The 24,895-nt window shown below is 43.4% G+C and overlaps 1 protein-coding gene across 1 annotated transcript; it reads right to left on the bottom strand.

The window, feature by feature from the left end:
* On the bottom strand, positions 1-23,661 carry LOC309335199 (zinc finger protein RFP-like; the record flags this gene model as incomplete). The annotated part of the gene is made up of 12 exons (XM_081850072.1): positions 1-528; positions 1,035-1,067; positions 1,829-1,947; positions 2,834-2,856; positions 3,781-3,990; positions 5,215-5,310; positions 8,296-8,521; positions 18,715-18,737; positions 18,785-18,823; positions 20,009-20,239; positions 20,629-20,724; positions 23,191-23,661. Coding segments are annotated over 12 exons (2,085 nt in total), but the record flags the coding sequence as incomplete, so codon positions are not given.
* Between the last annotated feature and the right edge of the window lie 1,234 nt (positions 23,662-24,895).

Genomic DNA, 24,895 nt, shown 5'->3' on the forward strand with positions numbered 1-24,895 from the left:
TTTAGTCTCCTCAGGAGATCCTGAGGTGGGTTTCATTTCCCCACAGACGAAAGAAAGGGAGGAGGGTCTCTCCAGAGAACGAGGCTCCTGAGAACGTGTAGAGTTCGGCTCCTGAGTCAGCGTCCGAAAAAGACACACGTCCCCCTTCATAGTCCAGAGTCACCCGGATCCTCCTGGGCTCCTCCCTCAGGGACAGAGGAGGGTTATAAGGCGGGTTCCAGGCCCAGTACCCATTTCCCATCTTTTCCAGAGCCCAGAGCACTCCCTCAGGACGGAAGGGAAAACGGCCCTTTCTCCCTATAGACTTCCTGGCGACCCCCACAGCCCATTCTCCCCCACTTCCCACAGTGACCTCCCAGAAATGTCTGCCTGCTGTGAATTCCTCAAGTCCCAGCACACAATGCCAGTTGTTGAATCTCTCAGGATTATTGGGCACATCTTGCTTTCTGTTTGCCAATCTCACGCTTTCCCCATCCTTGGACAAGATGAGGCAGGAATGGGCTGTGTCTGGATCCAGAGTGACATTTGCTAATGGGAAAAATGAAGAAAAGAGCGGCAAAATCAGCTGAGAGACAGAAACTGACATGTAATGGGGCAGGTTTATGTGTATTTTAACCTGGAACATGACGCCTGGAAAAACGGGGATTTGACAATACATATGAAGAACATAAATGCCATTTTAAGGCTAATAACTTACAGTGGTACCTCAGGTTAAGTACTTAATTCGTTCCGGAGGTCCATACTTAACCTGAAACTGTTCTTAACCTGAAGCACCACTTTAGCTAATGGGGCCTCCCGCTGCTGCCACGCTGCCGGAGCACGATTTCTGTTCTCATCCTGAAGCAAAGTTCTTAAGCTGAGGCACTTTCTGGGTTAGTGGAGTCTGTAACCTGAAGCGTATGTAACCTGAAGCGTATGTAACCCGAGGTACCACTGTATTAAGGGTTCCAAAGTCTTCAGAAAAGATTGTACAACCCCAATGAAATGCCAGTCCCCACCCCTCCTGTGAATTTGGGTCACCATTGGAAATTTACCTTTCTGAAACTGTTGTCTGAATAACATAGCATCTGAGAAAGAAAAAAGATAACAAGTTTAAGCACTACACTGCTCTACCTGAAATTAATTTTGTTAGAAAAATATTACTTAGTAACACAGCACCTGTTCTATCTTTATTTCAAGTAAAAGATTAATCAGTAGAACCAATGATTAAGAATTTAGGAAAAACCAGTTAAAGAAAACTGTAAAACTCAGCAATGGTAAACAAGACTTTTAAAAAGCAGAATAAAAATATTCAACATTAAATCGTATGGATGCGGCCTTTAACATCTACACCAAATAAAGTGGTGGGGAAAATAATCAAAGCCAGAATGGTTAAACAAAATGAGAAACTAAGCTTGCTGAAGAAGGATTCCAGAGCTCTCATGCAAAGGGAATTGTAAACAGATGCACATTATTTTATTATTTGTTTCTTAGATTTATATACTGCTCTTCATCATAAGATCTCAGGGTGGTACACAGAGTAAGATACAGGATAAAAAACATAAAAATAAGCTAGACAAAACTGCAAAACAATACCCCCCCGACTTTACTATAGTCTGGTGTGGACTTTATTTGTGGCAGCGACCATTTCTAATGCTGCAGCATGCCAATGTACATGGGACATTCTGGGGGGGGGGATTAATTGATGGCTGGACCACCAAGGGGGGGGGGAGGTATGATGGTGCCACTCCTGTCTGCAGCAAGAGCAAAATACAGTAAGAGCCTAACATGTTCTGTGTTAGACTAATATAATGCCCAGCATAAAATCCTTGCAGCCATTCATCATTACCTTTGAATTCCTTCATGACTTCCTCCAGACGGAGATTCATATCACGGAATCTGGAGGCCTCCTCCTTCAGCTCTGGAGGAAAATACAGTGGATTCTCTGATCTCTCTGTTATCTCACACCTGATGAGGAAAAATGTTAACCTTTCAAATCACTAATTCCTAGTAAAGGAAAGGGAGGGGGAGTAAAAGGAGGAAGAAAATGGTAGAAAGAACAAGATGGATGCTTTGGTAACCTCTAATCTGAACCTGAGTGGTACATGAGTGTTTTCTGCAGTGACTGAACTGGCAAATCTTGAAGGGAACTACAAAGGCACTGGTTGCTGCAAGGAAAGTAACTTTCTCCTGTTGCTTGGAAGTATAGCAGCTTTATCTTAGCAACACTTGAGTAAGGTCAGACTATTTGTTTATTGAGGTTGCTGGTGTTCTGCCTTAGATAACCTCTGCTCTGGAACCAGATGCTCTCAGAGCATGAAGCAAATCTTCCACAGGTGTACAATCAAATCAATATATCCAAGAAAGGATGGTGGAGAGGAATTGCAAGGCACAACAGAGAATAAATGGAGGGGCCAGGACCCTTACCCACATAGACCCTGATGATCCTTCAAGGTACTAATACTGTTCAGTACTGTTCTGTCTCACCCACGAAAGACTTTAACAAAATAGCTTTTAGGGAAGCTTGTAATGTTTGGTGCATTACTGTATTTTAATATTTTGTTGGAAGCCGCTCAGAGTAGCTGGGGAAGCCCAGCCAGATGAGCGGGGTATAAATATTAAAGTAGTAGTAGTAGTAGTAGTATAGCATGTATGATGGGGGCGGGGGGGGGAGGAAGCAGTGTTTTGGTCTTCATCCTTGGAACAAGAATAGGGGTGCCACAAGTTCAGAAGGAAGGTCCCAGTCTTTGTGGGTGAAATTACAGAGTGTGGAGTCCTAAAGTCTTTCCATCAGGAGCTTGGAGGACCAGGTTTTAAGTACTGATGCTAATGGAAATAAGCTGGATCCACTCACCTCTGCAAGGTGCTTCCCACATCCTAGAGGGAAAAAGAGAATGGAATTCAATATTCTTGGTAGGGAGGGCCTAGTCAGCCAATTTTGGAATCTTTCAGTTTTTTATTCCCCCTCTTCAGCTCTCCACATTTCCACATCAGTCTACAATTTTTTAAAAGTCCTTCTGAAAATTCGCCACCCTTTTAGTGTGAATTTATTCTAATATAGATATTTTTATATCCAATTTTGCCTGAAACCCACATTTTGCAAAGCAATTTTCTGTAATATAATGTTTTTTTATGTTAGTTTCACTTTATGATCTTGTATGAATTTTTTGTAAGCATTATTGGAGAACTGTTTGGAAATTTCAGAGAATTGCAAATGTTGACAGATGGCTGTGATTCCGTTTGCATATTAATTTATAAAGTGCCCATTTGGTGGATTCACTTTTAAGTGCAAAGTTAAGGAATTTTTCCACCATTGATAGTTTTGGGCCATAACTTCTTAAATTTCATCCAATTTGCTGCACAAAAAAATTGTGGTATCCCACCCCTTCCCGGTGCACTTGTCATTGTACATGTAAGTTGAACTATTGGGTAGTTTTTCTAGGATATTTTCATACATATTCACCCCTAACACAGGCCCAAGTACAGTGGTACCTTGGGTTAAGAACATAATTTGTTCCGGAGGTCCGTTCTCAACCTGAAACTGTTCTTAACCTGAAGCACCACTTTAGCTAATGGGGCCTCCCGCTGCTGCCGCGCCATCGGAGCACGATTTCTGTTCTCATCCTGAAGCAAAGTTCTTAACCCGAGGTACTATTTCTGGGTTAATGGAGTCTGTAACCTGAAGCATCTGTATAAGCCAGTAACCATTTATCATTTTCCTTCTCACACAACTTGCACTTCAGATTTCAAGGCAGCCTCTTCCTGGAGTGGAGCCTTGGGCTATTCCTGCCACCATCTTACCTGCAGGAGTTCACTCGCTGGCTGCTGACTCTTCTCCTCCATCTCCTGGATGATCCTTTCAAGAGAGGAGAGTTTCCTGGAGAGTCTGGCCAGCTGCTCATCCCTTCTCCCTGCAATCTCTTTCTCCACCACTTTGATCTGATTCAGCAGAAATTGGTGCAGTTCTCTGAACTTCTCCTCTGCCTTCTGCATCTCAGTTGCTGTACATTTCTGCAAGAAGCAGGTAGAAAGAGGAAACAAGGAGACCGGAGTCTGGAGTGTGGTCAGTCTTTACAACACCAGGAGGAGAGTTATGGAAATTGCACAGGAAATTTGGGTTTTCTCTGGATTGACATTGCTTCTGACTGAGAACTAAACAGTGGGTTTTCCCTGGGAAAGGAGCGGGGCAAAGGGAAACTGCTTTGACCCATGATTTCTAGGCTCAGAACAAGTGAAGGTATGGACAAGCCCTCAGTGGCTAAGGAAGCCCTCTTCTTCAGAATTTAAAGTAAACATGGCAGGAAGGAAGCAGGCATGAACACAGTGGCTAGGCCTTCTCTGTTGCCATTTCTCTTGCCTTCCGTACCTAGTGCTATTTTTCTAGAAAAAGAGTTGCCGGAACTCACCATGAATACCTCCCTTGTTCTAATTACTATTACTATTATTACTATTACTATTACAATGGCAATGGCACCTGCCTGCGAGGTGCTGGAACTGAGATCTGGCAAGTTCCAGCTGAAAAAAAAGCCCTGCTTCCATCATAGCCCTGCTTCCCTTTTTTGGCGGGAAATTCCCTTATTCCAGCGCCGTTCCCACTGCTATCCCGGATTGTTAGATATCCTGTAGACTGTCCCCGGGACAGGTGAGGCTGCTGATCCCTTATTTTCGAGTCTGCTGATCCCTTATTTTCAAATCTGAAAGTTGACAACTATGGCAGCCTAAAGCCAGGAGATTTTTTTTCTATCCATGAATGTTGCCTGCACATTTTTGGACCCAGCATAATTTAGTTTCTAAGATGTTCAGAAAGCCTCCATGGACATAAAAGAGTCCTCACCTCACACTTCCATGAGTAAGAAATCAACAGAAACAGAGAAGCAGGGCAGAGCTGGCCTGCTCACCCCCAACAGTCCTCTGTTTACTTTAATACACTGAGTCAACTTGAATTTCCTATAGATATAAAATAGTGGACATTTAGAGAGAAATTTATTCAACAGTCTGTACTGTATAGCAAATCAGAATGTTGCAACTATCTTATCTTCTGTGGATCTGAGCTGCCACATGGGAAGAAGATTCAGTTCAGTTTGGATTCAAAGGCAAAACTGGGAGAAATGACTTTAAGATGGAAATGTATGAAACTGAGATGAACAGAAATAGACAGATTTCTCCATTTCTATTCAGTCCTGACCTGATTCGTCAAGCACCTGTTCCCTTCCAGTGAACACTAGTGACACTTACAAGGAGGTCTTGGCTTTCCTTTTCCAGTTCTGCTTCATAGGCCAGAATTTTCTTTCTTTCTTTCCTAAGATTCTCCAGGTAGCTATTGATCTTTTCCTAAAGAGAAAATAAAAGTTCAGATCGTGACTGAGACAGACATAGAGAAAGACTTTGGTTGGCTGTTATGCTCCCTTCTACTTCCTGGTGCCTCGCTGCTCTTAAAGCTTTTTACCTCATAGTTGCTAGTTTTTGAAATCTGCTCCATGAGTTTCTAGGCTTTTAGCTCAAAACTTTAAAATCAAGGCTTTAATGAAGAGTTTCATTTCATTATTATTTATTTTACTTTTCATTATTATTAAATTGCATAGGAGCTTCTTTGTGCTAATTTTTGTTTTTTAAAAAGAAATTCAGAAGCATTTAACAAAATTATCTGGAAGCTGAATCAGGATTTTGCTTTAATCATACGAGCACAGAGGAGAGGAGAGTCAGTTCTTAGTTCTCATTTAAAAGTGTGTACCTCCACCCTAGCCTCTGGGGGAGATCACCTGGACCACCACCCTGCCACCTTACTGTGCAAGCCCCCACCCCACAACCAGACCATGTGTGTTTCTCCCACTACCTGTTGCCTTATTGCATGGGGGGGTGGAATGGACCCCCCCCCCCGTAGTCAGATCAGACCCTGGTTGCTAGTTCTACCAGCTGAGCCCAGAAATGTGCAAATGTGATTCAAAACAACTCCACTGCGTTTTACGCCACAAATGTGTGCATAGCCTTTTGCCTACCTGTATGTTGTGAATTTGGTTTGCACATTTTTTCACTTAAGAAATATAACCCTTTTTCTACCACCACTTTGCCTCATGAGCCTTCATTGCAAGTATGTGGGAGAAATGTTTGCTGTCTGGCACAGAGCCCCCTCTCTTTTGCTTTCTTAATACCCCATCACCTTTCCTTTGTTTTCTTAATGACTCATCATCCCAGGTTCTTAACACATCAGAATCCAGGAATTTAGGGGAATCTGGCACCCATAAACTCATAACAATATTGATTGATTGATTGATTGATTGATTGATTGATTGATTGATTGAACAGGATCTGGGGGCTGCACCTTTTCATTGAGTTTTCCTTTAATTTTACTGTTCTTTTGGTGGACCCACATAAAATGTAGACTCTGAATGACTATACTTTATCGGGGTGGGGCGATGAACAGCTTTGATCCCAAATGTGTCACTGGTGCCTGACCCATTGGAACTTTGTAAATTCCAGTGCTAGTTAGTAAAAAATGTAATCCTTTCACTTTTGTTTTGGCTTCATGGCTGCTCTTATCACATGGCTTCATTTATCTTATCACATTGGCAAGGTCTCCATGAGCAATGTGAACAAAAGTCCAAGGAGCTTCTATTGACATGTCATAGTATAATCCACTTTGATCCATCATGGCTGCTCTACTGTGCACATAAAAACTATCCAAACTTCTGGGTGTGGTCTGTATGGGGCCAAGATTAACAATACGGAGGGCAGAAGCATATTGACTCTCCCTCTTGCAGTGACATGTTTAACGCAGCATGATAGATACAGGGTAAATACAGGATATCTTGCCAAACAGCAGTGGAGGCGTCTGTACACAGCCTAAGCCCAAAGTAGACATTAGATTGTTTACGTGGAATTAATGTGTATAGTATTTTTTATTATTTACACAGCAGCCTTGCTCATCAGCCAGGGAAAATAGCCCATCCAGGAGAAGGAAAACTCTGATCCTAAACCTCCACTGCTTTGCGGCTATACTCATTTGTGAGAAAGGCTTTGGGGGTACATCCCAAGGAAAAATCTGTACCTGCCACCTTGCGGGATGTATTCGGGAAAAGAAAAGGCTAAGGAGTAAACCCTAAATAAAATCCGGAGTCCCTTAAGGCGATTGGATGACGCCTTCCGGCAATTCCTGCAGCCCAGCTGGTGCCAAAACTGGTGCCACTGCTTTCCTTTGGACCACATCTGTGAGGCCGAGAGGTGGGGTTTTGTCATCTGGGCAGCCCAGGACCTCCACACAAAAACGACCCACCCTTGTGTTCTGGAGAGGTCACTTCAGTGCTGCTAACACAGCAAAAACAACAGGCAGCTGTTATGAGTTACAGCTTTCTGCAGCCACAGGAGGCACTCTCTGGCAGTATGACTTTGTCCTGGATGCCAACAATTACAGCAGCCTTGAGGGGTGGGGAGAAGGTCCCCAAGCGTTACCGTTAACCCATTATTTACGTGTCACGGTCCCAGTGGGTTAGGGCTAATATCACGTGTGCACAGCTTCCCAAACCAATGGTGGAAGCACACTGGGTGCTGAGTAAACGAGTCTGTACACAGCCTAAGCCCAAACAAGACAGGAAAGAAGAAGTCCCAGCAAAAAAGGAATGGATACAAAAACTTATGGAACATGCAGAAATGGCATAACTTACTGGAAAAATAAGAAATCAAGATAACAAACTTTTTATAACAGAATGGAAATGGTTTATTGAATATTTACAAATAAACTGTAAACAAATAAGAGCATTGGCATGATTATTGTAATAACCTGCAGCTTTATAAGAGTATATATTTAAAGTAGATGAATGAATGAATGAGCAAAGTAAGTTAATATGGATATGCAGGAAATATTTAAAAATAAATTTAAAGAAACGCAGAAAAAGGGGGAAGTCAAGTTTTGAAATGTTAAAATGATTGTAAAATTATTGAAATGTATAAAATTGAAAATCATAAACAAAAACTAGACAGGAGATTGTGTAAATGAAATTAACATTTTTATTATGTACCATGGGTCCCCAAGTTTTAATAATTTATTTCCCTGTCACGGTCCCAACAGTTACTGAACCTGCTGCTTGCATTTCAAGGGAAGCCCCTTTCGCATTCTGGCAGAGAGAGAAAGAATTAGACTCATGCCAGCCACCTCCAAAAAAAACTTCAGGCTTCTCCTTGGCTATTTAATCAACAAGCATTTAAATTGCATTCTGGCAATTAATGCCATGCCTAGTTTGAACCTAAGAATTACAGAAAACCTCCCAAGAAGAATTAAGAAGACTTCCCTGCTCCCCATCAAGGGCCAGAGTGATTTCCTACCTTGTAGTCCTCAGAAGCCTCATCCACAGGAATCACCTCATGACCTCTGTGCTTCCTGGATTTGTCACACACCAGACAGACTACAGTTTCATCCTCCATACAGAAGAGTTTTAGGGACTCCTGGTGCTTCTCACAATATCTCCCCATTCCTCCTCCCTTCCTGCTTTGGAGGCGGATTTTCTTGTTTACGGGACCCCTAGAAGCAGCCATGGCTCCCTCACACCAAAGACACAGTCAATTTCACTTTCTTTGTTTATATACCCTGGGTGCTTCTCATCCTGTAAATGGTTAAGGATCTCAGTGCTGAAATGCATATATTTTATGCTGACACGCCTTTCTTGTTTGCCTCAGCGCTGCCCTGAGAAATCAATGTGCAAATACTGTTATAAACAAATAAAATGTTGACATTGTGGAGGAACAACCCTTCTTGAAGAAAACCTTCCTCCCTGGAGTAAGAGTTATGTACCAAGAGCTTCCTTGTTCTCCTGATCTGGGCACAGGGTTACGACCTTTGTTCTGGCAAAATACAGGACAGGATGGAGGGTGGGATTGGGGACTGAAATTGTTTTTTGCCCGGTTCTGAAATGAGTTCAAAGCAATCAATTACAATGACATACATGGTTTACAAGACTTTCTTCAATTAAAAAAATAACAAAAGCACTATAATTTACAAGTCTAAGAAAAATATTGCACATCACATTACAGTATAGCTTGGCTTTGTAATGTGATAACATTGTAACTACGATAACATGGTGTCTATCCCAATCAGATGGTAACTATTGGTAACTGCAAACATTCCAACAATACCGGAAGGAAATAATAATATCACATCATAGCTTGGCTTTGTAATGCCAAACATGATGATAACATGGTGTCTATCCCAATCAGATGGTAACTACTGGTAACTGCAAACAATCCAACAATACTGAAAGGAAATAATAATAATAATAATAGAAATCTTTGTTTCTGTTGAAAGCTTCAGCAAGTCACTCTGTGTTGAGCCAACAATATTTCTCTCTCTCTACTCAACCTTCTCACGAGTACTTTTCTGTCACCTCTTGTGGCTTGTCCTTCAAAATAATTGAGTGGAAGTCAGCACAGGACAGGTGACAGTCAAGCGAAATCAGGAGCTCACTTTTAATCAGTTTCACAGAACACTAGTTCCAGACATTGGTCCATTTGCTTTCCATTGTGGAGAAGATGCTCTCCACGTACTCTGTTGAGGCTGGAAAGATCACAGTGTAGGAGATGACTATCAGCTTATTTGGTAGATCAGATGCTGTAAATTCAGCCACCCACCTTGCAGCTTCCATCGATCATCCTTCTGAAGATGCTTCAAAAGGCTGTTGGCTGTACGGTAGTGTTCTCATCATACAGCTCATCCATGTTCAGTCTGCTTGTGAAATTGAGCTTTTTGCAGACCTTCTCGAGGTCACTGAAGGTGATATTGCCATCTTGGAGGGAGAGGGGCTGAAGACAGTAAAACCATTTGTCTTCTGGGAAAAAAATAGACGATCATCTGCAAAGACAACATCTACCAAACATTTCAGATTCTTACCAAAGACAAATTATGAATGGCCCTATAAATATTTGAGAGGTATGTGAAGCTATCAAAAAATATAAGAAAGGAAAAGTATTGAGGCCATTTGGGTTATCAGCTGTTTATTCGTCCTGTAAATAGTTATTTCAGTTTCATCTTCTGAAACAAGCCACCTGGCATTTATAGGAATCATCAATGCTGTTTGTAGAACATCCATAGTGATTAAAGTCCCTTCCAAGCAGGACCTAGCAATAAATCTAGAGTTTTTATCTCTCAACCCTTGTAACGCCAGAGGCAGATTGTTATGCAAGCCTAACAGTTGTGATTATTGACACCTATTGCAGAGAGTTGTTCAGAAGAAGCAACGAAGAACAAGATAAGTTGCCAGTCCATTAATTCCTCTGACCACGAGAGGATTTTAATCTAGGAGTCCTTGTCTTATTCCTACCACCAACACCAACACCATTTGCCCCCTTTTTGGATGCTGCATGTGAAGAGGAAAATAGGAGTTGCTTCCATTCCCTCCAACATCCCTCAGATGAAAATGTCACTATTTACATGGTCACAGCAGATAGGGATTAATCCAGGGTCAGCCAACATGGTGCCCTCCAGGTGTTACTAGAGTGCAACTCCTATCAGCTCAAGATATCATGACCAGTGGTCATAAATGATTAGAATTGTAGCCCTATAGCTTTTATGGAGACACCATAGGTGTGCAAAGAGATTAGCTCTCACCGCCATGTGGCTTTTCTGATAATGCCCTGAACTTTTCTGATAATGCCCTGAACTTGTCACCCCCCCCCCCAATAAATGGTGACCTTTGCCTCATTCCTCTTCAGGTAATACAGATGGATGGGCAGACATTTGTTTTAAGAGAAACTCTGACATCTGCTGGTCAGCTGGGAAAAAAATGCATCCAATTTGGTCTTGGTATAATGAAAGCGAGTGGCTACATAGGAAGTGATGTGCAGATTTCCCTCCTTCACTGTGAAATTGTGATTGTAGGAATGATTCCTGCAGCAGGGAAATAAGAGAGGTGCTTCTTGGGATGCTGGATGGGCAGAGATGTGAAGGGTTCAACATCACAGGAAGAAGATTCCTCCATTATCCTGATGATTTAATTCTGTCTGTCTCTAGCAGGAGACTGTGACTTGTGTCAAGTCTTACAAAGTCACTTCCAACTGAACAAAGTCACTTCCACAAACAAAGTGCTGAAAGGTTTTTGCTGCTGTTATGGATATCAGTCTTTTGTATCTTTATTTTCAGGTTTTATTATGATCTATGTGAAAACTCTTCAAATTTGATTGTGCTTTTTGATGTGTCTTATCTATTGTTTTGAAGACAGGAGTACTTGGCATGCTCTGGTCCATGGGGTCACGAAGAGTTGGACACGACTAAATGACTAAACAACAACAACAAATCTATTGTTTATGATTACTGTTTTTGTGTTTGTAATTATGTAAATGTTTTCCTGCTGTAAGCCACCTTGAGCACAGTTCTCCTTGTGCAAGGATGGCAAAGGTGGTGGAAGAAGGGGACAGAACCTACCCAATGCTCAGGCTGCAGGAAAACCTCCAGCCACAGAACCCCCATTTTGTTTAGCATTGAAAGTATAGTCGTACCTTGCTTCTCAAATGCCTTGGTACTGATAGGTTTTGGCTCCCGAACGCCGAAACCCCCAAAGTGTTCTGGTTTTTGAACTTTCTTTGGAAGCCAAACGTCTGGTGCATCTTCCAATTGAGTGCAGGAAGCTCCTGCAGCGATTCAGAAGCCGTGCCTTGGTTTTCGAACGGTTCCAGGAATCGAACGGACTCCCAGAACAGATTAAGTTCAACAACCAAGGTACCACTGTATATGAACATTGACTGTCGGTAAGCTGGTGCCCATCACTGCTCTTCCCTTCTTGCTCCATCAGGAAATCCATGCAGACTGCACTGGGGCTGGTCCATTAGGGAGACTGGTGCTCTGCCCCACTAATCTCAGCCCTGTTTAGAGAAGTTTTTAATGTTTGGTGTTTTATTGTGTTTTTAATATTCTGTTGGGAGCCGCCCAGAGTGCTGGGGAAACCCAGCCAGATGGACAGGGGATAAATAATAAAGTTGTTGTTGTTAGGCATCTGCTCCCTCCCATTTGCCTGCCCTCTGCTTGCTTACATTCCACAGAGTGGCCCAGCCTTTTCTTTGCCACAACTTGGTGGAAATGGCATTGGTTAGGGTAGTTGGATTTAAATGAGGAACTCCTTAAGAGGCCTTGACTTGACTTGTCCCCCCCAGGCATCAGAGATGCAGCCACTATGAAGCTGGTCTCTGTGGCTTCAGAGGATGACTGAAATGAGCCTTGGAGAAATCCAACATCCCATGTAAGGTCTTGGTCTCCTATTTGCTTCCAAAGATCTGAATTTCTATTTCTTTCTCTAGATTATATACATTCAATTTATACAAATTATTTATAGCGTGTTTTCCAAGCTTGTTTTTAAAATATTTATTGCATAGTCAAACAGCCCTGTGGAAAAACAGTGACTCCCTGGAGATCGGAGACTGCTGCAATGGGTCGCAACAGCTGCCCACCCTGTGACTGGGTAAGCAGCCATTAGATAGCAGGAAGGACGCAGGTTTACCAAACTTTAATTTGTGCAATAATATGCAAAACTTGTTTTTGGATCTGCTACGGTGCCCTATAGCCTTATTCACCTAAGGTGAGACGACCCAATGCTCACTCCTCCACCCCAACACAAAATGCAACGCCCCTAGCATCTATATATAACTTTTTCTGTGTGTGTATTTTTGATGAATATTGGTCATGATGTTGTTGGGGCGCTCAAACACAATCCCACTTTTTTGCATTTATTTTGTGTCTATTTTGCTTTTTTTGTCTGCAAACTTCTGCAATGGCTTCATTGGTTATCAGTCCATAGAATCCTAGAATATAAGAGTTGGAAGGGATCCAAGGCTCATCTAGTCCAGCTAAAGCATCCATGTCCTGATTCTTCCTGCTGAAGTTGCAGAGCTCTCCATGCCAGAAATATTTGTTCCATTATAGGACATGGGAGCCCCCACCCCGAAGGCAACAATGCATTAACATTGGGGAAACATTGCAGAATAACCCCCAAAGCAGAATGTTCCCTTATAAATCTGCTACTAATGAAATATTAGGGATGCGGGAGGCTCTGTGGTGTAAACCACTGAGCCTCTTGGGCTTGCCAATTGGAAGGTCGGCGGTTAATATCCCCATGACGGGGTGAGCTCCCGTTGCTCTGTCCCAGCTCCTGTCAACCTAGCAGTTCGAAAGCATGTCAAAGTGCAAGTAGATAAATAGGTACCACTCCGGCAGGAAGGTAAATGGCGTTTCTGTGCTCTGCTCCGGTTTTGCCAGAAGCGGCTTAGTCATGCTGGCCACATGACCCGGAAAAACTGTCTGCGGACAAACGTCGGCTCCCTCGGCCAGTAAAGCAAGATAAACGCCCCAACCCCAGAGTTGTTCGTGACTGGACTTCTGTCAGGGGTCCTTTACCTTTTTTTAATGCAGTATTATTGCATTGATGGCATCTTGCAGAATATTCCTGCAAAACAGCAGCAGTCCAGAAGGAGGCCCTTGACAGCCTGAGAAGGAGTTATAGAGATTTATTTTACTTTATTTCTTGGCATTTCTATGCCTCCTAATTAGCCACATACTCTGATCAGTTCACAAATTAAAATACAAATGCAATTCATTAAAAGCAAATCAGCAGGAAATCTGTGTCGGCACAAAAAAATTAGTGTAACCCCGGCACTGAACCCTAAAAGGCAGCGTAATATCATGACCAATAAATGCAGCACTAAAAACAAGCAAGAGTAGAAACAAAATAGTTATAAGAATTAAACTGCATTAAATGATAGCTATTAAAAGCCAGCGAGAAAAGTAACATCCATCTGGTAGGCAAAGGACCCTCTTTTGGGGAGCATCCCATTATATACATTCAATTTATGTATGGGGTTTGGGATCAGAGGGAATGGGGTTTATGGATGGGGTTTGGGATCAGAGGGAAATCTAAATGGGAATTATATAGGGCAGGCAGAGCCAAGCTAGAGCCTTTCAAAAGTCCCTGGACTACAACTCCCATCATCTCTGACTTGTTGGCCTTGCTGGATGGGAGTTATAGTTCGACATCGTCCAAAGGACATTTCATTGGCTGTCCCAATATACGGAATCCAACATTTATATAGAAAAGATTAATGCAGCAACCCTAAACATATTGAATTGTCCAAAAGCCCCACTGAATTCAGTGAGATTCATCTCTGATAAAGTGTGGAGATGGAGAGGCTGCATTTGCAGATGGGGCTGGAAGTTATTGCCTCACACACATGATTCACATTTTCTTCCTCCTGAGGTCTATACAACAAGGTGCTTTCCCTCCAGATGTGGGTAAAGGGGTGAATTTCTAGTCATCTATTAATGTTTGTATTTTAACAGCTGTTTCTTGTGGGGATAAAGAGAGTAGAAAATTAAACCAGGATTGATGGTGATGGAAGCTATCCTTTTGAGGAAAATATTATTTATTGAGACTGTTGAAAGTGTTTCTGTCTCTTTCAGCTGCAGAGGGGATCCTGGGAAATGGAGGTTTTTGTCAGTTTTGTTATTTCTGCTGCCAAAACTGCTCTTGAGAGGTAAATGCTTATTTTTATATCAGTCAGTCCAGTCTGGAGACAAACTCCAACTGGGCCTGTGAGGCAGATTTAGTCTCCTCAGGAGATCCTGAGGTGGGTTTTATTATCCAACAGACAAAAGAGAGGGAGGAGGGTCTCTCCATAGAACAAGGCTCCTGAGAACGTGTAGAGTTTGGCTCCTGAGTCGGCATCATAAAAAGACACCTCCCTCCCTTCATAGTCCAGAGTCACTATGATCCTCCTGGGCTTCTCACTCAGGGACAGAGGAGAGGAATCAGGGGATGTACGGGCCCAGTAATCGCCCCCCCAATTCTCCACTGCCCAGATCCCTCCCTCAGGGCTTAAGGAGAAGCAACCCTTTCGCCTCACAGACTTCCTGGCAACCCCGACATCCCACCACCCACCACTCTCCACAGTGACTTCCCAGAAATGTTTGCCTTCTGTGAATCCCTCATGTCCCAACACAGATTGAAAGGTGTTGAATCTCTCAGGATTGTCAGGAAGCTTTTGCTTTTTGCCTCCCAATCTCACATCTTTCCGATCCTTGGACAGGATGAGGCTGGGATGGGCTGTGTCTGGATCCAGAGTGACATTTGCTGTTGGTGGAAAGATGTAGAATCAGCGACGGACATCCTAATCCAAGAAATACCCAGAAGAACCAGATTCCCTCTCAAATAAATGGGATTCCTTGTCTTGCATTTAGGCTTGGAACACTGCTCTCATTCTTCCAGACTTTCCCTGCAGTGAATACCTTCCTTATTGTTTTTTAAATCAGTTATTTTCTCCTTTTTATACACACCTGCATTTGTATATTCACAAGCTGTGCCTAAACTGGATCTGCCAGTTTATAGCTTATCTAGTGAAACCTGGCTGTGGTGGCTGCCTATTGGCTAGTGCCAGTACCACCACACACATATCCTCCTCCTCCCATCCCCAGAGCAGTTTGAAAACTATTCTCCAGCCCTCCTGTGAATATGGGTCTCCATCAAAAATTTACCTTTCTGAAACTGTAGTTTGAAGAACATCGCATCTGAGGAAGATAAGATAAAATGTTTAAGCACAAGATTGCTGTACCTCAAATAAACATTGTTAGAATAATATTAATTATTAACATGGCATCTGTTGTATCCTTATTTCAGGTAAAAGATGAGGTTGTGTAACAAATTATTAAAAATGTAAGATGAACCAATTAAAGAAAACTAAAACTCCACATTGGTAAATGGGACTTAAAAATAGCAGAATAAAAATATTCAGCATTGAATCTGAATTTTCTTCCTGAAACTGGGGTCCATAATGGAGGCACAGAGGGTAGCCAAAGCAATAGCAAACATGGAACAGGATGCAGGGGGGAGATGGACCCAGCCTTAACATCTGCCCCAAGTAAAATGGTGTGGGAAATAATTAAAGTCAGAATGGTTAAACATAATGAGAAATTAAGCTTGCTGAGGAAGGCAGTCATCTCATGCAAAGGTAATTGTAAACAGATGCACGTAGGAGGAAAAAATCCTGACTTTACTGTACAGTCTGGTGCAGGCTTTCTTTACAAGTGGCGGACACAATTTCTCATGCCCCAGGGTGCCAATGCATATGAGGCATTTTGGAGAAAATACAATGATGGCTGGAGCACCAAGAGGGAAGTTACAATCATGCCACCCCATGTCCGCAGCAAAAGCAAAATACAATGCCTAAGAGCCTGGCATGCTCTGTGTTGGACTAATATAATGCCCAGCACAAAATCCTTGCCGCCATTCTTCATTACCTTTGAATTCCTTCATGATGTCCTCCAGAAGGAGATTTGTATCACAGAATCTGCAGGTCTTCCATTTTAGCTTTAGAGGGAAAGAACGTGCATTCGCCAGTCTCTCTCTTCTCTCATACCTGATGGGGAAAAGAATGTTAACCCCCCAAATCCAGAATTCCTAGTAAAAGCAAAATGCAATTCTGGGCTGCATCAATAGGAGTATTGCATCTAGATCAAGGGAAGTAATAATGCCACTGTATTCTGCTCTGGTCAGACCTCACCTGGAGTACTGTGTCCAGTTCTGGGCACCACAGTTCAAGAAGGACACTGACAAACTGGAACGGGTTCAGAGGAGGGCAACCAAAATGGTCAAAGGCCTGGAAACGATGCCTTACGAGGAACGGCTAAGGGAGCTGGGCAAGTTTAGCCTGGAGAAGAGGAGGTTAAGGGGTGATATGATAGCCATGTTCAAATATATAAAAGGATGTCACATAGAGGAGGGAGAAAGGTTGTTTTCTGCTGCTCCAGAGAAGCGGACACGGAGCAATGGTTCCAAACTACAAGAAAAAAGATTCCACCTAAACATTAGGAAGAACTTCCTGACAGTAAGAGCTGTTCGACAGTGGAATTTGCTGCCAAGGAGTGTGGTGGAGTCTTCTTCTTTGGAGGTCTTTAAGCAGAGGCTTGACAACCATATGTCAGGAGTGCTCTGATGGTGTTTCCTGCTTGGCAGGGGGTTGGACTCGATGGCCCTTGTGGTCTCTTCCAACTCTATGATTCTATGATTCTAAAATTTTAAATTTTAAAAGTAAGAGGAGAGAGAAAATGGTAGAATGTCTAGACTCTAGAGAGACAGGCAGGCACAGAGGCAGAGATTTCCCCTCACTACAGACTTCACAGCCAGACACCTGAGGACCAGAAAGGCAACTGCAGATCCCTGAGTCTCCCCACTTATTTCTATTCAAATAAGAAACATTATGTTAAGTTGTGGGTGAACATATCAGATGACACAGCGATTCTTCAAACAGCTCTTGTTTATTCACAGGCCAGAACAGAACTGAACTGAAGGGTTCGGCCAGCCTGCTTATATAGAGCTCCACTACAACTCAACAGTAACCATTTTCTGTAACTATCCAATCACTGAACGTCACTTTTAATCCCTTATTTGCATATGTGGACATGAGTGAAAACTATCTACAGTATCCCCCTGCTGGCCCAGGGTGAAAACTTCAGTACATAACAATGTACTATCGTAACGCTCAAGAGTTTCTCTCCTCCAACTTCACTTCATTGCCTTCCACAGGTGAGGGCCACGAATTATCCTGAGTGCAATGATAGCACAACACACATTTCCCTTCTCTAGATGCCTCCAGAGAAGGTGTAGAGAAAAACAAGATGGTTGCTGCTGTAACTTCTAATCTGAACCTGAGTGGTACATTAGCATTTGCTGCTGACTGGCAGTTTTTGATGGGATCAACTAAGGCACTGGTTGCGTGGAATTATTGCAACTTTCCCTTAGTAACACTTGAGTAAGGTCATAATATCTGCTGGTATCCTGCTTGGACAATTTAGATAACCTCTGCTGTAGAACCACATGCTCTCAGAGAAAGAGGCAGATCTTCCCCAGGTGTACAACCAATGCAAGTTATCCAAGGAGCTCTGTGCAAGGGAAAACAGAGAAGAAACTGATCCTCCAGGACCCTCACCCACATAGACCCCTGGTGTGTCTCCAAGCCTTGTTCTATCTCCCCCACAATAGTCTTCAGCAAAACATAGTATAGCAGGTGTAAAAGAACTCATGAGAAGAGGCTTCCTGCCATCTCAAGCAGATGCTGCCATGGTGGTAGTCAGGGTCTGTCATGGGAGCAGAGCAGTGCATGGGCCCTCACCATGCCTGGTGTGGTCAAGGGTGTGGGCCTGAGGTGACTGCTTCTCTGCCTGCTCCCTCAGTCAGGGCCCTTTCCCAGTGTCCTTGGCTGTGACGCATTGCATTGAGAAGGTGACTATGTGAGATGAACAGGTAGCCCAGGCCAATAAGAGTTAAGCCCTCCTGCTGCTGAGGTGCTGTCTCAGGAAAATGGGAACCACCCACTGCAGCACTTGCTGCCTGAGGCGACAGACACACTCTGCCCATTGGTAGGGCCATGCCTGCCCTCTCTGTTCCGTCACTCAGTAGAAAATCCAGCCTTGCCTTTATTATGGCTTTGGAGGAGCAAATCATTTGTTAAATGTTTGAAATGTTTCCAGAGTCAATGAACAGAATTTCAGGCAGGCAGAGAAGAACCTCCAGCCATGTGTGATGAGGGGAGGGAGTGTTTTGGGCCTGATCCTTGGGTTGAGAATAGGCCCCTGTGAAATGATGCCAGTGAAATGATGGAGTTTGTCTGACAGTCTCTCCATCAGGAGCTTGGAGGGCCAGGTTTTATGTACTGTCCTTCTGGTCTTTTCCCAACCTTACAGAGTGCTGCTAATGGAAATGAGCAGGATCCACTCACCTCTGCAAGATGCTTCTCACATCCTAGAGGGGAAAAGAGAAAGGAATTCACTGCACCCCACAGGCCACACTAGGAAGACCCCATCAGACCCTGGCCCTTGGATGTCAGTCTGCCCAGCACACACCAATTTTTTAGGAAAGGAATAGTTCAATCAGCCAACGTTGTTATCTCTCAGAATTTAATTTTCTAGTCTTGCCCATTTGATGGTTTCACCTTTAAGTGCAAAGCCAATAGAATTTCTTTGCCATTGCTAGCTTTGGGTTTTAACTTCTTAACATTCATCTGATTTTGTTCACCAAAAAATGGTGGCGTCCCACCCTTTCCCTGTATAATTTTCATTGTACAGTAGACACATAAGCCAACATGGTGTAGTCTTTCTAGGATATTGTCATAAATACTCACCCCTACAGCAACCTCAAATCTCCGCCAGTTACTGCTTACCATTTTGATTCTGGAAGCATTTTTTTTTAAAAAACCAAGGAGACTGAGAGGAGATATGGTAGCCATCTTCAAATATCTAAAGGGCTATGCCATGGAAGATAGAGCAGCTTGTTTTCCTCTGCTCAGGAGGACAGAACTCAAACCAATAGCTTTAAGTTAGAAGAAAGGAGATTCCGACTAAACAGCAAGAAGAACTGACAGTAAGAGCAGTTCGACAGTGGAATGGACTCCCTCTGACAGTGGTGGACTCTCCTTCATTGGAGGTTTTTAAGCAGAAGTATGGACGGTTTAGTTGAGATTTCTGCATTGCGGGGGGTTGGCTAGATGACCCTTGGGATCCCTTCCAACTCTACAATTCTGTGGGGGGAAACCCATAGCATGAAAACTTACAGGAGGAATGTGAATATATTCCTGTTTACCCAGGCATCTGATAGTTGAAGAACGCTGCTCCTGGCAACCTCGACATCATGAGATGGAAGTCTGTTTTAAAACTATAATGGCTTTTAGAATGCCTTTAACTGCAGTTGTTCTCAATGCTTTTTATTGCAATGGTTTTTAAAATGCTTTTTGCTTTGTTTTTGTATTGTAATCTGCTGCCACAGGCCCCTTGGGGAGGAAGGGGAGGATATCAATTCAATAAATATCATCATCATCAGCAGCAGCAGCAGCAGCAGCACTGAACAAGAATCCCCAGTGAATAAACCATCCCTGTTCTCTGGGATGCTCCTGTACAGAACAGACCTACCTAGAGGCTCAGTAAACAGCCTCTCTACTACTTGTATAGATGAATGAGGCACATAAAAGTATGCAGGCACCCTTTTCCAGCCTTGTGCTGTTCCTGCCACCATCTTACCTGCAGGAGTTCACTCGCTGGCTGCTGACCCTTCTCCTCCATTTCCTGGATGATACTTTCAAGAGAGGAGAGATTTCCGGAGAGAGTGGCCAGGTGCTCATTCCATCTCGTTGCAATCTCCTCCTCCATCTGTTCTATCTCATTCAGCAGACATTTTTCTTGTTTTTCAAGAATTTGGCGCAGTTGTCTGAATTCCTCCACTGTCTTCTGCCTCTGAGTTTCTGTTAATTTCTGCAAGAAGCAGATAGAAAGAAGAAAACAGGAGGCTGGGTAATGCCTACAAAATGCAGATACTAAGGTTAAAGTGTGCATGGAAATGTATTTATTAAGGTAAATAGCCTAGAAAAAGGAATTAGGGTGTACTGCTTTGCAAAATATGTGTATACTGGGCAAAACCTCATGTGAAAATATGTATATTAGCAGAAAATGGTACTAAAATACTGGTGGATTTTCATGAGGACTTAAAAAAATAATAAGTGAAGTGGAGATGTGGAAAAGTGAATTTAAGACAGAAATATATGAAACTGAGAGAAACAATAGTAGATTTCCCCATCCCTCCTCAGACCCTACTTGATTCGTCAAATAGTTGTTCCCTTCCCACTAACAATAGTGACACTTACAAGGAGGTCTTGGCTTTCCTTCTCCAGGTCTGCGTCATATTCCAGAATTGTTTCTCTCTCTTTCCTCAGAATCTCCAGGCAGTTACCTATTATTCCCTAAAGAGAAAACAAAATCTCAGATTGTGACTAAGACCGCGAAAGAGAGATAAAGAGAAGTCAAGCACTATGCTCCATTCTATTTGCCCACTGGCTCTGCTCTTAGCTTTTTTTTATCTCTCTGGTACATTTTAGTTTCTGACACTTGCTCTGGGAGATTCATAAGAATCATAGAACTGTAGTTGGAAGAGACCACAAGGATTAAGAAGTACTGTTTTTGGGGGACAGGGGGCAGGTGGGTGTGGAGTAACAGTGCCCCTGAAGGGCCAGGTGCACAGCCTGGGAGTAATTTTGGACTCACTGCTGTCCATGGAGACACAGGTCAATTCTATGTCCAGGGCAGCTGTCTACCAGCTCCATGTGGTACGCCAGCTGAGACCCTACCTGCCTGTGCACTGTCTTGCCAGAGTGGTGCATACCCTGGTTATCTCCCGCTTAGACTACTGCAATGCACACTACTTGGGGCTACCTTTGAAGGTGATTCGAAAACTACAACTAATCCAGCTAGACTGATGACTGGGAGTGGCCGCCGAGACCATGTAAGATCCTAAGGGATCTTCAGTGGCTCCCAGTACGTTTCCAAGCACAATTCAGTGTTGTTGCTGACCTTTAAAGCCCTAAATGGCCTCAGCCCAGTACACCTGAAAGAGCATCTCCAACCCCATCATTCAGCCCAGACTGAGGTCCTCCTCCGAGGGTCTTCTGCTGGTTCCACTCTCCCTGTGGAACACCCTCCCATCAGATGTCAAGGAGATAAAGAACTACATAACTTAAAAGACATCTGAGGACAGCCCTGTCTCGGGAAGTTTTTAAAGTTTGATGTTTTACTATGCTTTTATATAGGGACGCAGGTGGTGCTGTGGTCTAAACTACTGAGCCTAGGGCTTATCAATCGGAAGGTCGGCGGTTCGAATCCCTGCAACAGGGTGAGCTCCTGTTGCTCGGTCCTAGCTTCTCACAACCTAGGAGTTCGAAAGCACGTCAAAGTGCAAGTAGATAAATAGGTACCACTCCGGCGGGAAGGTAAACGGCGTTTCTGTGCGCTGCTCTGGTTCGCCAGAAGCAGCTTAGTCATGCTGGCCACATGACCCGGAAAAACTGTCTGCGGACCAACGTTGGCTCCTTCCGCCAATAAAGCGAGATGAGCGCCACAACCCCAGAGTCATTTGCGACTGGACTTAACTGTCAGGGGTCCTTTACCTTTACCTTTAAGCCACCCAGAGTGTGTGGGGAAACGCAGCCTGATGGGCAGGGTGTAAATCATCATCAACATCATCATCATCATCATCATCATTATTTAGCCCAATCCCCTGAAAAGCAGGAATCTTTTGCCAAACATGGGGCTTGAGCCCACGACCCTGAAATTAAGAGTCTTAAGGTTTAGCTGCTACCCCCTCCCCAAAACTGGGTTTTCTCCTCAGGTTTCTAGATAGACATTTTTAAAAGCAAGGCTGTTATGAGAAGTTTCATTTCATTATTATTACTTTTATTTTGAATTGTTATTATTACATTGCACAAGAGCATATTTGCGCTAGTGTAGAAAAACAAGTGTAGTGGTTTTTTTTAAAAAAAGAAAGTAAAAGGCCTTTTAAAAAGATGCTCCTGAAACAAAATCAGAATTTTGTTTTTATTCATAATAGCACAGAGAAGGGTTCTCATTAAAAGTGTACTTCTTCCCTCTCTAGCCTGCTACGCCCATGCAGTCAGGTCCTACTCTGGTTACTAGTTCCACCAGCTGAGCCTACCAAGGTGCAAATGTGATTTGAAGTGACATCATTGCATTTTAAACCACAAATGTGTGCGTAGTTTTAGGCCTGCCTGCAAATTCTAAATTTGGTTTGCAAATTTTTGACTTGTTAAGAAATATAAACCTTTTTCTACCATCACTTTGCCTCAGGAGTCTTCATTGCAAGTGTGGGGGCAGTCACACAAAACTTCACAAGACTTGGGGCAGCTTTTGTAATAGTGGATGGCATCAGGGACGGACTCTGGTAATCTTTGGTATTTTGGCACCCTCATATGGATTTCAAGTGAAGCCCCCTTTGGCACACAGAGAAAAAAATTACACTTGTGCCACCCACCTCCCATGAGACCTCAAGCTTCTCAATGGCTATTTAAACAAGATTTCAGGAAATTTTTGCATACCCTCCAGTAGGAATGCCATATTTAAAAAACCAGGACACCCCAAACATTGTTGAGCGTTTTTCTTTCTCACTTGCCTAAGATCCAGGACAAAGCAGGAAAATCCATTTTCTGATGAAAATAGGGATGTCCTAAGGAAAAAAGGACACTCCAGGATCAAATCAGATACTGGGATGGCTTCTGTAAATCCGGGACTGTCCCTAGAAAATAGGGACACTTGGAGGGTGTGTTAATGTCACGTCTAGTTGAACCTAAGAATTACAGAAAACCTCTCAAGAAAACCCACAGCTCTTTACCCCATCAAGATCCCGAGTCATTTTCTACCTTGTACTCTTGAGAAGCCTCCTCCAGAGGGATCACCTCATGATGTCTGTGCTCCTTGGACCTGTCACACACCACGCAGATGGGGGTTTCTTCCTCCTTACAAAAAAGCTTCAGGGGCTCCTGGTGCTTCTGACAAACTCTCCCCTTTCCTTGTTCCTCCTCCCCGCTTTGGAGACTGAACTTCTTGGTTATTTCCACAAAGTTAGCCAGTTGCCGGTTGGGGATGAGATTATTTTGCTGGACTGCTCTTCTGCACTGAGGGCAGGAAGCCTCTGCCTCCAATTCCCCCCAGCACTGGATCAGGCAGCCTCGGCAGAAGTTGTGCCCACAGTCTGGGATGGTCACTGGATCCTTGAAATACTCCAGGCAGATGGAGCAAGTGGATTCATCGCAGAGATCCTTTACGGGTCTCTCAGCAGCAGCCATGGCTCCCTCGGGCCAAAGAACCAAGCTAAATTTCACTTTCTCAGTTTTCAGTCACTAGGTGTTTCCCTACCTAGAAATGACTCAGGAATTTTTCTTAATGCTGGCAGTACTATAAATACTGTGATAAACAAATAAAATACTGTCATTGTGGAGGAACACACCCAGTTTAAAGGAAACGCACCTCCCTGAAGGAAGAGCCGTGTAAAAGGGGCTTCCCCTGTCCTCCTGGCCAGGATGTCTAGTCTCTTACTCTGCTCAAGGGTCTGTTGGAGTGGGTTGAAGTAAAACGTATAATGTGACCAATGTAACTAATAGTAGTTGTAAATGAATATAGACAGACAACAAGAATTGTATATATAGAAGGATTTATTTGTTTACAGACAGTTTATGGACAAATGTGGAACAACAACAACAATACACAAAAGGGATAAAGACAATGCAAAAAAATTAGAGGTGATATAAAAAAGCCAGAAGAAGGAAGGAGGGAAGTCAGCTACTAGGAGCAAGTATAAATGCAAAATGTAATACAATATGTGGATGTGTAGTATGTAACAGAAAAACCAATAAAGATTATTCTGAAAATGAAAGAAAGATTTCAAAAATTGGTCCAGGTTGAAGTTTTCATGGATGGGAAGGATGCCCTCAGTGAAAAGACTCGAACTGCCAAACTTACTGTTGGCAAGCCCAAGAGGTTCAGTGGTTTAGACCACAGCGCTACCCGCGTCCTGGGCAAACTGAAGGTAGGGCATGCCCTTTTTGATTCTTCAGCTTCCGCTGGGGAAGGAAATAGACGTGACGCCAGGGAGAAAGGGGAGGCTGAGGGAGCTTCGGAGGGAAGGCTCCGGGACTGTTCCAGCGAGACCAGCGGGGAGAGCACAGGACCTCCTCTTGGGACGCCCACTCTGCGCAGAAAGCTTCCGCGCAGGGAGGCTAGGCGGAGACTTAGTGTCAAAGAACTTTTATGTTGGAAGAAATTCAGGAAACGCCCACTGACGGATTCTGCCAGTGATTGAGACAGCCACGGAGTACTGGCTGTCCAGCCAGGGGAAAGTTTTAACCAAACTACTCAGCCTGGAGCAGTTTGCGGCTTACGCACGAGCAACCCCAACCCCCATTACACTTGCTCTCTATTGTACTAGGTTTCTATGTGCAGGGCCTTTTTTCAACATAAAGGAACGTTTTAAAAAATGGATTTTTTCTTGCTGCAGTCTGAAGTGGTAAAGTGCACTATGTGCCTAGGCTAAAGTTTCCAAGGTCAGACCCTATGAAAATAGATTTC

This window comes from Podarcis erhardii (assembly GCF_964252035.2).
Source record: "Podarcis erhardii genome assembly, chromosome: 2".
Taxonomy (NCBI): domain Eukaryota; kingdom Metazoa; phylum Chordata; class Lepidosauria; order Squamata; family Lacertidae; genus Podarcis; species Podarcis erhardii.